Genomic DNA, 14,107 nt, shown 5'->3' with positions numbered 1-14,107 from the left:
GGCTTCCCACTGCCTCTCCTTGAGCATTATCCAGCTACCCGCGAATTCCGCTCCTGTTCATTTAGAATACGACTTGTTTGGTTGCTTCACCTCTCAAACCCATTTCCCCGCCTGGTTCACGTACCCGGTAGACAGGTGCATCCGTAGGTCCCCTGCAGATTTCTTCTGCTTGACAGCTCATAGTGTCACCCAGATCTGCAGCGAGCTCTATTACCTGACCTATCAATCGTGCATCCTGCGAGTCAATGGTGCGGGAGGGACCATTTACAGGTCTGATCACCGCTGTTGATGCATCCGATCGAGGTGGACGTGCAGTGTTCAGCCGTGGATCAGTGACCGTGCTATGAGATCCCACTAGTGATATCATTCACATGGCCGCAGAGCGCCAATAGGATCGACGGGAAAGGCGGTTAATACAGTGCAAAGGTCCAAAACCCATCATACACAGTGCCCATTTACGCATAGCTCCAAAAAACGCCCACTGACGATATCTGGAACTGCTCACCGAGCCGACATGTTGATCACTGCATCATGCCTGCAAGCGATCGTCGTCCTGCACCTTGCTTCTTGTCGCTGGACTAAGGGTCTGCGTCGGGAGCACGACGCCTATCAGTGCCCATTGCTCTTTTCGCAAGCTACTTTGCTCATACTTGGAGACTTCCCCGCCTGCTACATAGCTTCAGTTTTCCTTTCCTTTCCTCTCACATGCTCATCATAATCACTATTCATCATGCCAGGCCAATTGTCAACGTTGATTGAGAAGATCAGAAAGAAGCCTACGCGCGCCAGCGATGGCAGGTCAGCAGAGGCTTCAAGCGGGGGTGTCAAGGCCAACAACAGGACCAGCGTCATGAGCGACATCACCGGTCTTGGTGTTAAGAATACCAAATTTGCTCTAGAGGCCATCACCACCCTAGCTTCTGGTGAACCCCTAGATGACAAAGACCTGCTCCTCGAGCATGGCGTCGAGATGCTGCAGGGCCTGCCCTTGAACAGCGGTCTCAGCGCAAAAGTTTCCGATGGTTTCATTAGCATGCTATGGAACGACCTGCCACATCCCACTCCTACACATGCTGGACCTTCGGCGCGATACCGAAGTCATGATGGCTCAGGGAACAATCCCCATCTACCAAACATGGGCAAGGCGGGGTCGCCGTATGCGCGCAACGTGCCACCCATGAAACCGAAAGGTAAGCAATCATCTTAACAGAACAAACTGGCGAACCACAGCTGACAGCAAATTTCAGGACCCAATCTGCCTGATGTTGAAGATGTGTATGAGGCGCTTCTCAAGCGCAATGGCCCTTTCCGAGAGCACCCCTCTGGTCTCAACCGCCTGTTTTTCTCTTTTGCGACGATTGTCATTCACGAGTGTTTTCAGACCTCGAGAACGGATCCTTGGATCAACGAGACTTCTAGTTATGTCGATCTCAGCACCCTTTACGGCAACACAGGAAAGGAGCAAAAGCGTGTAAGAACATACACGAACGGCTTGATCTTCCCAGATTCCATCGCTTCAGAGCGCATCATGATGATGCCCCCTGGTGTTGTGGCGGTCCTCTTGTTGTTCTCAAGAAACCACAATCATGTCGCAGAATCGCTTCTGGCGGTAAATGAAGATGGCAAGTACAAGCCGTGGGATAGCCTCGATGAAGAGGGCAAGAAATGGTAAGTCTCTCCACAATTCCTAGTCCTAGATCAAATCTAACTCGAGCGTGTAGGCAAGACGAGGACATTTTCCAGATTACCCGCAACATCAATGTTGGATTCTTCGCGTCAGTTGTGCTCAGAGACTACGTTGCCGCTATTCTCAACACCCCACGAGCCAACTCTGAATGGTCTTTGGACCTTGGCAAAGAGATCAAGGGCAAAAATGGACGTGTTGAGCGCGGAACTGGTAGTCATGTTTCTGTCGAGTTCGCCGTTTTGTACCACTGGCACGCAGCCCTTAGCGCAGCAGACGACAAGTGGATGGAGGACATCATCAGATCCGTATACCCTGATATCCGCCACATTGACGATGTCACTATCGAGATGTTTCACAAGGTCATGAAGGTCTGGGGCCATGATCTTATGAAGAAGCAGCCCAGCGAGTGGACTTTTGGAGGCCTTGAGCGAGGCCCTGACGGCAGGTTCAAGAACTCTGACCTATCTGAACTGATCAAAGACTGTATTGAGGAGCCTGCCCATGCGTTTGGTGCGCATGGCACGCCTGCCAGTCTAAAGGTTGTTGACCTGATGGGCCAGTTGCAAGCGCGCGAGATGTTCAATGTTTGCACGCTCAACGAGTTCCGTCGCTACCTAAACCTGAAGCCGTACGATACATTTGAAGACTGGTGCTCGGACAAAGAGACTGCTCGAGCTGCAGAGCTCTTGTATGGCCACATGGAGAACATGGAGCTATACCCTGGTTTGATGGCCGAGTGCACCAAGCCAGCTATGCCAGGAAGTGGTGTTTGCCCTGGCCAGACCACAGGCAGAGGTATTTTGGACGATGCCGTAGCCCTTGTTCGTGGTGACCGCTTCTTGAGCTACGACTTCAATAGCAATACCCTGACAAACTGGGGTGCTGCTCTTCTGTCCGAGACCACCCCTGGCGCCTATGGGGGTGTTCTCCCCAAGCTGATTTTCCAAGCTCTCCCTGGTGGCTTCAAAGGCACATCGAGCTATGCTCTTCTGCCATTCTACACGCCCAAGGCTGCTCAGGGTATCCTCAAGGGTAACAATGTTCTCGACAAATACGATACCTCTCGTCCTCCGAGTGGCTACGACATCGTCAGTGTCCAAACCCAGGAAGGCTGCAAAAAGGTCTTCGAGGATCGAGAATCTTTTGTTGTCATGTACCAGGCTGCAATCCGTAACTGCACTGCCGGACATGACTTCATGATCGGATGGGACGAGGCAAAGAAGCACGACGAGCGATCTAATATCCTCCATAAGGTGTTCTTCGAAGAGGGCTTTGAGAAGAACATTAATGATTTCTTTACGACAAACGTGCGAAATCTCATCAAGAAAAACTCGCTCAAGGGTGCAAAGGGTAGGATGAGCATCGACATCGTACGCGACGTGACGAACATCACACCTATTTTGTGGCTTGCAGAACGTTTTGCACTTCCACTCAAGACTCCAGAACAGCCTCGTGGCTTGTTGTCTATTCACGAAGCTTTTATGGCATACTTGGTACTCTGTAAGTTGACCCTCACCACAAGCGTTGTATCACATTGCTGATAGCTGCACAGTCATGTATCAATCCTTCAACATTATGCCCCACAACGAGTGGAAGCTTCGTGCTGGCGCCATGGCAGCTGCAGCGCCCCTTCGCAAAATCTTCGAGACGCACCTGAAAACGCAAACCGGGCGTCTAGAAACCGTTGTGGACTGGATGGCTAAGGGCGGAGCCTTTGAAGTAGGCCCACACGCTGATCGCATCTACCACGCCTTGGCCGATACTAAGCTCCCTATCGGCGACCTGGTTGGTGACTGTATCGGTATGGGTGCCCCCGTAGCCGGAAATCTGACACAACAAGCTTCTCTCCTCATTGATCTGTACCTGAAGCCAGAGTACGAGCAGTACAAGAAGAGGATCGTAGAGCTATCACACATGGATCCCAAGGATTCTGATCGTGAACTTCAGGGTTTCGTCTACGAGGGTATGCGCCATGTTGGTGTCGTACCGGGTCTCCCTCGTATTGCAACACGCGATGTGACAGTCCAAGATGGCGTCCGCGGCCCTGTCACCGTCAAGAAGGGTCACACAGTGCTCATTGCTACCTCCAAGGCTGCCATGGATCCTCTCGCTTTCCCCAACCCCGAAATCCTGGACCCTCACCGCTCATTCAAGGAATACACTCTTCTTGGCCACGGACTTCACTTCTGTTTCGGCGCACGCCTCGTCGGCCCCTCACTCGCATCCACCCTGCGTGAGGTCTTCAAGCTACCTAATGTACGTCGTGCACCCGGTAAGCCAGGCCGATTCATTACAACGGAGCACCATCTTGCGGGTATTACCATGCGTCATTACCTCGATGGATCCAGTAAGGAAAGTCCCATTCCGACATCTCTACGCCTGCATTACGACACTGAGGATACTGCTGTGAATGGCGTTAACGGACATATGAGCAACGGCCATGCCAATGCTGGTGGAAGGAACGAGTACGGCAACGCATACACGATTGCACCTTAGTCAGTTCACGTGTCACTGCGTGCGCCGCTATTGAAGCAGATAGCCTGAATGGACCGTTGAGATGTATCCAAGAGGTACGCAATGCTTTTGTGCTGCATCAGGGCCAGGGATTCGAAAAAAAGGTGTGTGAAATGACAAAAAAAAGTAACAGAAGAGTGACAACTGAGGAAGGGATGCCCATCTTAATGAAGGAAAGAAAGCGGGGCCTTATTTTCAGAACTTTGTTTTTCTTGATACCACTTGCGGCAGTGTGTTTTTTCTTTTCATAGTTAACGAGAAAAGTAAAATGGCAGCATTTCGTCTTGACACACTCATGTGCCGGTACTGACAACCAGACCAACAACCAAACTTTTCGAAGAGCCATGATTGCCCCATGACTTGATCAATTCAAGCAAAACATCGAGACACGGACGAAACCCAAAAAGAAGAGAAACACGACAAACAATACCGACAAACCTGTCGAACAAAAAAACGAAACAAACAAAAAACATACAACGCACCATAACGCAAACAACGAAGAAGAAACTCGAAACGCTCCTTTCTTCTTCTCAAAACACACATCCCTCCTATGCACTTCGCACGTATCCTACAGCACATCCCTCGTGACCTCACCGTGACCCCACCCCACTCTGTATACCACCCATGTCCTTGTTCACTCCTGCTGCTCAAACCCTACACCCTACACACAACCCAACCCAAAAAACAAAAAACAAAAAACAAGCCATCTCGTACATAGCCCTGAACAAATTGAAACACGAGTACCCGCCCTATTTTCCTCTATATGGAGTTAAGGAAATAACCAAAGGGTAGTAGTACACAAAGTAACCAAGTAACGATTTTATCAACTAAGAAAAAAAAAGGAAAAATTCGTAACTATGCAAGGTGAAGACACCCACTCCACCTTGCCAATTTTACCCTTTTACCATGCTCGGAGTCGAACCCTCCCTCCCCCTTTTTTCTTCTTAGACTCTCACGTCCTTCTCCATTTCTTATAACATGCCTTATATTTGCGAGAAAACTAAAAAAAACAAGCACGCAACGGAAAATGTGTGTGTGTGTTTGTGTGGACTGAGAGAGAGAGAGAGAGAGAGGTATAAAATACTGTGTAAGGGGAGAGACTAGCGTTACTATGTTCGGTTTTGTGAAAATTAATCCCCCCCCCCCCGATTGTAAAGAATAGAAGGAGGGGGGAAGGGGGAAAGAACAGGAATAGTGATGAGAAAAAGTTCATCCAAAAGCCATCAGAAAGAGTGAAGGAATGGGGTGTTTTGATCGAGTAAGAGGGGGGCAAGAATATATAAACAGTAGGATGTAAAGCACGTGTATCGAGCAATTTGTTATGTGTGCTAGACAATAGTAATACGGCATTTTGCTCTCGTTGAAATCACACATTACACTTTCAGAATACTAGTCATGCCCACTACATACATGCCCAAGTGGGATCCAAGCCACTTCACACAACAACACATCACATCAACATTTAAAAAATATATTTGCAAGTGTCATAACGCATGCATTGTACAGACTGCTTGTGTCGGCAGCCCATGCTAGTCTATCTAACTAACTAATCATCTGGCTCGAAACTGTGCTTTTATGAGATTCCTTTCACCCAAGGTCACTTGGGGGTCCAGGGTTCGCATGTCAGGACACGGGGAGATGCAAACCAAAAACTATCTTTTTCGAGTCCCACCGCCGAATTGGCCTTGAAAAGACAGCCACCATGACGGTTACCACAAAGAACCGGGGTATATTCCTTCCGTAAAAAAGGTTGGGTCGTGGCTAAACCTTCATGAACGCCATCTATGCAGCAAACTTTTTCGTCGTCCCGAACAGCCATGCTGCTACCCTTCGCATGTGAAGAGATCGAGAGACAAGAGGACGACGAGAAAGACATTGTCGCCAAGGGATATGACCGGGAAAAGGAATCACTTTTGTCGTAAATAAGGAAATGCTGACTATGGTCATCCGCCTGTGGATGACTCGGAAAGCGAGAATCTATAGCTCCCCAAGCAGCATGCTTGCAGAAAGAGCGAAGGCGTGAAATGTTCGTAATGCATGCCTCTTCGAAAAAGGCGAGAGTCCTGCCGTCTATGCTCGAGCTCGACGGATGGCCGTCGATGGGTATCGTATGCGAGAAGAGCTCGAAAATAGGCAGAGCCGCAGAAAAACAGTCGCTGTCTATATGCTGATTGGGGTATAAGATTCCAGATTTCCGCATCGATCCGTGATAACCGGAAAAGATTTGCAGAAACAAAAACCAAAACTGAAGGAAATGAAAGGAAGCCGTCCGTAATAGCAACACGAAGACCTAGGATCTCGTGGAAAAGAACCATGCCCCAGGCTGGCTATATCGTGAAGCGGTGGTATGTGCATTTACCACCAAGAGTTGCCGCCGGGGCCAGATGGGTTGCCGTAGCCACCACCACCGTAACCACCGCCGCCACCATAGGCAGGGGCAGGGGCAGCATAACCGCCACCGGGGGCGCCGCCGTAACCACCTCCTCCGTAGCCTTGAGAGCCGCCCCAGCTGCCGCCGTTACCGCCGCCGAAGCCACCACCACCACCACCACCACCGCCCATACGACGAACGTCACGGGTAGCAGCATTGCCACGGCCACGACCGCCTCCACGTCCACCGCGACCGCCACCGAAGCCAGAGCCCTCGCGAGCAATGGACTCGAGGAAGCTAGGAACCTCTTGGTTAGCCTCCTTCAGCAGCTCGATGAGATCACGGACGACACCGCGGTTACCACGGTTGAAGAATGCAGTCGCGATACCAGTATTTCCAGCACGTCCGGTACGACCGATACGGTGGACGTAGTCGTCAATGTCGGTGGGCAGGTCGTAGTTGACGACGTGCTTGACGTTGGGGATATCCAATCCACGAGCAGCAACAGCAGTCGCGACAAGAAGAGGGCAACGTCCAGATCGGAACATTTCAAGGGCCTTTTCACGCTCACGCTGTGTGCGGTCACCGTGAATAGATGTGGCAGGGAAACCTTGGTTGATGAGGAAGTCGGACAGTGAGTCGGCCATGCGCTTGGTCTCGACGAAGATCAAGCTGAGACCAACACCGTGGGTGTGAAGAATGTCCAGGAGAACGGAGCGCTTGTCAGCGTCCTCGACATACTCGATCTTCTGGGTAATGTTCTCAGAAGTGGAACCAACACGACCGACTGAAAGGAAGATGTAGTCCTTCAGGAAGTCACGGGCGAGCATCTGGATATCGCGAGGGAAGGTGGCCGAAAACATGAGGGTCTGGCGGCCAGCGGTGGGAGGCATGTCCTCACCCTCAACGATGCGGCGAATCTGAGGCTCGAAACCCATGTCCAACATGCGGTCAGCCTCATCGAGAACAAGGTACTTGATGCTAGCAAGTGAGATGCGGCCGCGCTCGATCAAGTCGACCAGACGACCGGGGGTGGCAACGAGCAGATCACAGCCACGCTCGATCTGGCGGAGCTGGGAACCAATGTCGGCACCTCCGTACACGACACAGGGACGAACCCAAGAACGGTAGGCAAACTTGCGAGCCTCGTCGAAGATCTGGGAGACCAGCTCACGAGTGGGGGCGAGGACAAGGGATGTGGGGTAAGCCTTGCGTTGACGGCCATAACCGCCCTGTGCTGAAGCTGGAGGAGCAGCGGGTCCGTTTTGGAAAGCCTGAGCGAGAATGGGAAAGAGGAAACCACCAGTCTTTCCAGAACCAGTCTGGGCACAAGCCATGAGATCACGACCGCCCATGACAATGGGGATGGAGTACTTTTGTACTGGTGTGGGAACCTTGTATCCGGAGAGCTCGATGTTGCTCAGCAGGTGGTCATCGAGAGGAGGGTTTGTGAAGCGTGTGACAGGCTCGGGAACTCCCTGACCGGAAGCCTCAACGGGAATGTCGTCGTACTTCTCGAAGTTGATACCAGTGTGCTGCTTCGATGGGTCGTTGGGGACACCGAAGAGGTCACGCTCGAGACGCGGGTTGGGCGGGCCGGGAACGTGCTTGCCATCTTTCCAGGCGCCATCACCAGATCCACGAGCGTTGCCACCACCGCCACCAGACTTTCCATAGCCATTAGATTCGAAGCCGCCGCGCTGACCGCCGCCTCCCCATCCACCACCAGGGGGACCGCGAGGAGTGAAATTAGGGGCGTTGGCCCAGCCGCTACCGCCGCCGTTGTTGCCGTTCATAGGAGGACCTTGGCTGCGATCTGTTAGTCGACGTTCACTTGAGGTGTGTGAACTTTGTACTGACCCTCCTGGTCCCCAGGCACTGCCACCGAGACCACCGTTGCCACCGCCGTTCATCATGGGCGGGCCATCCATAGGTGCAGGGCCTCCAGGGCCTCCCTGAGGGCGGCCACGAAGGTGAGGGGGGATGTATGCAGAACGCTCGCCGCTGAAGCCGTTCTGGGGGTTGTGCTGGGAGTCGCTGATGTTGAGACGACCCATGTCGAGTTGTTCAGCCATGATTGCGTTGAGATCGGGGATGACTGATGACGTGCGTTTTCGTGTTTACGTGGTGTAGTTCGATAAAGTCGAAAATTACTGTGTAGCAGACTTCGGCTGGCTCGACGGTGAGCGACAGACGAAAAGTAGCAGTTCTAAGTAACGAAGTTGGTAACTCGCAGGCAGGTGCCTGATCTTCGTTCTGTCAGGAAAGAAGGGAACGCCTCTGTCCTGAAAAAAACGACAAGTAAAGAAGCGTGAAGGCCAAAAGAAAGGACTTCACACAGAAAATGTGATGGTGAGGTTGTGTAATACACACAGGAGGTTTTGAGAGTGGGTGGTGAGAGAGGAGGGAGATGGCAGCTAAGTTAAAAAAGCGTCAGAGAGAACCCTTTCGAACTAGACTTGTTCGGGACTAGTTCGTGGGCGTCCCAAGATTCCTCAGCTCTGTGGCGAGTGCGGAGCGGTGAACGTCACAGCTGCTGTCGTACCCTGCACTATGCTTGCTTTTCCATGCACAGACGTATACGTAGTGACATTTATTTGATGGTCAAAGATAACGGCGGATTTGCCCGGTGGTGTGCTTGTTCAGTGCTTGATATTGCATGGCTGTGACAAAATCGCCTCTTGAAAATGCAGGCTCGCTTGCTTTTGCCACCCGCTGCGGCTCTCACCACACGTGAAGATGCCTCATGCTTCTCGAAGAACCTCGCATTGACATCACCTCAGGAACTGAGCATAGCCGGGAGTTTGTATGCTGTGCTTTGCAGGAAATATCAGATTGCATCCGTACACATCAAGCCCATTTTCAGCAGATGAAACTTGAACAGTTTAACTATGATAGGGGGATCAGACCACTAGACACATTTTGTAGCAGCACGCGAGAGACCATGGCACTGGAGATCATTGTTAGGCACATGCGCACTCAAGGAAGCATATCGCAGCATAGCATATACCACTCAAAAAAAAAAGCACAGCCGAGTAACTAGGAAAATAATTCATATATCATAGTGATCTATGCCATGCTTTTCTCTTTAAGTCCACCCTTTCTTGACCTCAGGAACAGAGCGCAAGCCACGACGATAGCCACAATAAAGAAGAGCTTCTGACCCAGGGACAGGCCATCTGTGGAAGAGCCAGAAGAGGCCAGCCCCTCGAGTTTAGGCTTGTCAGCAGAAGCCTTCGGGGGCTTTGCAATGCTAGCGACATCATCGCCAACTTTTGACGATGTGACATCGAGACTGTCGCTAGGATCGGCGGGTTCTGCATCGCCGTATATAACTTGAAAAGGGACGCACAATCAGCAACTGTCTAACCTAAGGGAGTTGACACAATAGCAAGAAATGCGTACTGATGTCTAGAGTTCCTCGTGAATACCTTCCGCTGGTACCTCGAGCTCGCCGCTCTTGGCAATCTTGACAGGCTCGATAGGCTTGTCTCCCGGAGCCTTTTTGACATTCTCGATCTTCTCCACAATGTCGTAACCCTCAAGGACTTGTCCAAAGACGACGTGGCGGCCATCGAGCCAGCTGGTGATGGCGGTGGTAATGAAGAACTGACTTCCGTTTGTGTCCTTGCCCGCGTTCGCCATGCTGAGGAGACCCTTGCGGGTGTGCTTGAGCTTGAAGTTTTCGTCGGGGAACTTTTCGCCGTAAATGGACTTGCCGCCGGTGCCTAGGCTGTGTTAGATTGGTTTACTTGCTGCTCGGACATGGAGAGCACTTGCCATCGCCCTTGGTGAAGTCACCTATATTGCTGTCAGTATGCAAGAATCTCTTGAGGAGTACATGCGGGTATGCACTTACCACCCTGAATCATGAAGTCCTTGATAACGCGGTGGAAAGTAGAGCCCTCATAACCGAAGCCCTTCTCACCAGTAGCTAGAGCGCTACCATGTGGGTTAGCTTGTGAAGCTGCACAGCGTGTTGTGAGACATCGTACCGAAAGTTCTCGGTGGTCTTGGGTACGGTCTTGCCGTAAAGGCCCATGACGATGCGGCCTGCCTTCTCATCGCCAATCTCAATGTCAAAGAAAACCTGGTCCATGTGTCAACACAGCTTCTACCAGCGTCTGTTGCAGATACACACCTTGTGGGTGATCTTGGGGCTTTTGGCAGCCTCAGTAGTCTGGGCGAAGAAGACAAAAGTGATCGAGAGGATCAGCAAGAGCGAAATGACAGCTTTCTGAAAGGAAGCCATGGTGCCTGATGAAGAACTCGAAGGCAATCGAGGAATTGGCAAGGGTTATATAGTCTAGGAAACCCCCTGCTGAAATACAGAGAGCGAGGCGGTATTGAAACGTGGTGTTTTAGTGCTGCCCGCACTGTCGCACCTTAGCTGTGCCAAGCTCTATGGTGTCTGAATTGGGACTAGTGCAATTGGAGAGTTCGAGATTGGTGCGGGCATGTTGCGAGACACTTCACAACACAAATCAGTTGTCGGAAGGAGCAACGTCATGGTGGGTTTGGAACAATTGCTGAATCGGATGATGCGCAACTACTGACATGTTTAGGTGTTCATTAACGGCTTCAGCTTCACGGAGGCGACCCTCGTGAAACGCTCTCTTCAGTCGTTCTATGGCATTGGGCCTTCGGTCTCGCAGCGCATCATGGCAAAATTCCATATTCACCCGTGGGCGAAAGTAGGGAGCCTGAAGAACGCCACAGTCATGGATCTCACGGCGGAGCTGGCCAACATGAAGATTGAGAACGATTTGCGGCGGCAGGTTCAGGACGACATACGGAGATTAAGAGACATGGGTACATATCGGGGAAGGAGACATGCAATGGGTCTGCCAGTGCGGGGTCAAAAGACAAGAACACAGGTATGTGTGGTCTGGGAGATGTTGAAGGACAGGGTTGGGTGGTGGAGGAAGGTGCTAACGCCGACAGATTGCGACTGCACGACGGTTGAACAAGATCGAACGAGGTGGCACTGGAAGGGTGTCTATGTGAGGTGGAAGCAAATCTACACGTGTATTATATTGTACAGTCTGACAGCACGAAACGGGTTTTACAGACTGCATAGAAGGAACATCATGACCAAACCGCCGCGACCAAAACACTCATGGATGCCCTTGACATACGCCCGCCAGACGTCCGCCCTCGGATGTCATGTAGTGCCTGTGATGACCTCGTGCAAAGATACGGGTAATCGCGATCTGCGTGTCGATTGCACCCAACTCTCGCACACTTGAAAGGATGCGAAGGTCTCACTTTGGGTATCAAGACCATCTCAATCGACTCCCAGATGATACTTGTACACAGCAACGCGACAATATCCGTTACATTGATACTAGACATTTGCAGAGCACAGTGGATGTACATCACTAGAGAAATTGCGCTTGGACCACGGACATGGTTTTCTGGTTCAGAAAGGCAGCTTGGTCGTCTGTTGAGGCAACATGTGTGGCGCGCGTTAATCTCACAGTCCCGATAAGGCATTATTGACAGGTCTCTTGGCACTGACAGTCGGGTGCAGGCATGCAGTATAGCGATATTGTCAGCTCGAAGGTATGCATAACCTTCCACTCTGAGACGCGAACCATGGATCTCGGCGCTGCTATAGACAGGAAACGGTCATCGGACCCAGGGAATGGAAGTAAGTTTGGGCATTTTGAGGACTGTGTCACAAACCCAGAGTCCGTGCAAGCTGGGATGACGATGATGATCCTGAGGACATGAATGTTGCCATGCGCAGGTGAGGTGGTGCTGACATTGTGGATGAGATATATTTAGACGTGGAGGAAGAGGGATTTGTGTTGTTCTGCCTCAGGTTGCGACATGGATTTGTCGGTGGGCATGGCGTTTCGGCAGACTTGGTGGTGGTGGTGGTGGTAGTAGTAGTAGTTGGTAGTGATGGTGGTTGTTGGCGGAGCGGATATCAGACGGAAGAAGCGGCGTCGTGTCATGGGTGAAGGTCTACTACCATGGGTGCAGCGCGTTGTTTCTTGTCGCACTCTTCTTCACGCACCCCGGGGTGGTACAGGCTCGGTGTTAAGACAGCAGCGAGAAGGAAAACCCGATGGGCTCGGCCTGTCTCAGGCTTGGTTGCATGCACCCCCTGATATAGAGGACGAAAGGGAAAAAGAAAGGAATGCAGGAGGCTACGAAGGAAGCATGTGCATAGTCTGCGGTGCAGTGGATGCAGAGCAGGCCAGGCCGGCCGCAAGGGGACTAGCGGTAGCGCTATGGGCGGCTCCCTGCAGCATGCTTCGCTTGAGCACGGCGGGGTTTCAGAAGCAGAGCAGCTTGGAACAAAGTCGTACGATTGCTTTTGCTTCCAAGCAACATGTGTTCCAGCAGCCACAAGCACCGCGCCCGTGAGCACGCTCGCTGACTGTATCCCGCTGTTATGTAACGTGCCCGTACGGCTGCCGTGTTGCAGAGCGGCGACAGCGGACGATACGCCTAGGCTGCTTGCTGTCTAGTAGAGCACTCATACACATACATGCTACTACTAGGACTAAGTACTATGGGCGGCAGAGTCAGGGACACACGGCAAGCATCGTGATTACGCCACCCCAGGGCGATGCATACCACGCACATCCACGACTGATCGACGCCCATGCGGGGCTCCATCTCATTTCGGCACACACACGAAAAGCTTCTTTGCAGTTTGCTGCCGTCGAACTCAATCCGTGCGTCCAACGCATTCTGGCTGCACGCTTGCACTCAGCCTGGGCCGGGGCTGAGCCTGGGCTGAGCCTGCTCGCTCCCTCGTGCTGTAAGTAAGTATGGGTGGGTGCCAATGCCAGTGCCAGTGCCAGTGTGAGCGTGAGCGTCGTGGTGCGTGAGCAGGCAAGGTGCCAATTCCATTTCTCAGCACACCCTCCCACGCCCGTCATCCACACAGCCTCGTCCAATGGCAGCCGTCCGCCAAAAGGCCCCCGACTCGCCAGCAAATTGACTGCCCGCACCAACGACAGCAGACACAAGACAGCAGACCACGCGCACACTCGTCTGTCTGCTTGCGCCCGTCAGTGGCTGAAGGCCTCGTTGATAACGGCCAGGAAGCCACGGCCCCGCCGCCAATCACCGCCGCCCATGGCTCTCTCAGCCGCCTACACGGCGAGCACGCCGACCAGGATGCCCACCGGCCCAAGCACTTCTCAAACTTGAGCGGACGCAGCCTCGAGGGCCCTCGGCCTGCTGGTGGAGGCGATCGTGGAGACCAAGCGCCTCTCGCTTCTGCAGGAACCGTGCTAGCTCTCCAAGAAGAGGCGTCCATGTCGGCCGCTCTGTCCAAGGCGCCTATGCTCTGGCGCCGAATGGGCGTTGACCTTGCGACGCTCCAAATCTCTTCTGCTGCTCTTCTACCCCCCAGCTGTTCCTTCTGACTGATATTCGTCTCATGCTGCGCTGGACGCCCAGCTGCTGACGACACTGCTGCGCGCGCCAGCTGTGCACTCACCAGACACCCAACGGCCCCCCGAAACACGACTAATCCCCACTAACAGGCTGTTATACCGTCCCCCATCCCA

At 52.5% G+C, this 14,107-nt stretch overlaps 5 protein-coding genes across 5 annotated transcripts; 3 read left to right on the top strand and 2 right to left on the bottom strand.

Annotated features, from left to right (window-relative positions):
* Window positions 1-730: 730 nt before the first annotated feature.
* Window positions 731-4,183, top strand: COCVIDRAFT_39650 (hypothetical protein; the record flags this gene model as incomplete). Its single annotated transcript, XM_014698960.1, has 4 exons — window positions 731-1,190; window positions 1,248-1,668; window positions 1,722-3,191; window positions 3,232-4,183. 4 exons carry the CDS (start codon window positions 731-733, stop codon window positions 4,181-4,183), a joined length of 3,303 nt encoding a protein of 1,100 aa, XP_014554446.1.
* Window positions 4,184-6,556: 2,373 nt separating this feature from the next.
* Window positions 6,557-8,647, bottom strand: COCVIDRAFT_104943 (hypothetical protein; the record flags this gene model as incomplete). Its single annotated transcript, XM_014698959.1, has 2 exons — window positions 6,557-8,376; window positions 8,422-8,647. 2 exons carry the CDS (start codon window positions 8,645-8,647, stop codon window positions 6,557-6,559), a joined length of 2,046 nt encoding a protein of 681 aa, XP_014554445.1.
* Window positions 8,648-9,641: 994 nt separating this feature from the next.
* COCVIDRAFT_104954 (hypothetical protein) lies at window positions 9,642-10,824 on the bottom strand (the record flags this gene model as incomplete). The annotated part of the gene is made up of 6 exons (XM_014698958.1): window positions 9,642-9,907; window positions 10,004-10,305; window positions 10,349-10,373; window positions 10,432-10,514; window positions 10,568-10,662; window positions 10,714-10,824. The coding sequence occupies 6 exons, from the start codon at window positions 10,822-10,824 to the stop codon at window positions 9,642-9,644; spliced, it is 882 nt and encodes a 293-aa protein (XP_014554444.1).
* A 205-nt stretch (window positions 10,825-11,029) lies between these two features.
* On the top strand, window positions 11,030-11,579 carry COCVIDRAFT_28482 (hypothetical protein; the record flags this gene model as incomplete). Its single annotated transcript, XM_014698957.1, has 3 exons — window positions 11,030-11,083; window positions 11,138-11,449; window positions 11,517-11,579. 3 exons carry the CDS (start codon window positions 11,030-11,032, stop codon window positions 11,577-11,579), a joined length of 429 nt encoding a protein of 142 aa, XP_014554443.1.
* Window positions 11,580-12,533: 954 nt separating this feature from the next.
* On the top strand, window positions 12,534-13,963 carry COCVIDRAFT_39646 (hypothetical protein; the record flags this gene model as incomplete). The annotated part of the gene is made up of 3 exons (XM_014698956.1): window positions 12,534-12,888; window positions 13,356-13,416; window positions 13,510-13,963. The coding sequence occupies 3 exons, from the start codon at window positions 12,534-12,536 to the stop codon at window positions 13,961-13,963; spliced, it is 870 nt and encodes a 289-aa protein (XP_014554442.1).
* Between the last annotated feature and the right edge of the window lie 144 nt (window positions 13,964-14,107).

The sequence above is a fragment of the Bipolaris victoriae genome, assembly GCF_000527765.1.
Source record: "Bipolaris victoriae FI3 unplaced genomic scaffold scaffold_69, whole genome shotgun sequence".
In the NCBI taxonomy this organism is placed as follows: Eukaryota; Fungi; Ascomycota; class Dothideomycetes; order Pleosporales; family Pleosporaceae; genus Bipolaris; species Bipolaris victoriae.
The sequence above is the reverse complement of the archived record's forward strand: the minus strand, read 5'-3'. Positions and strand labels throughout refer to the sequence as shown.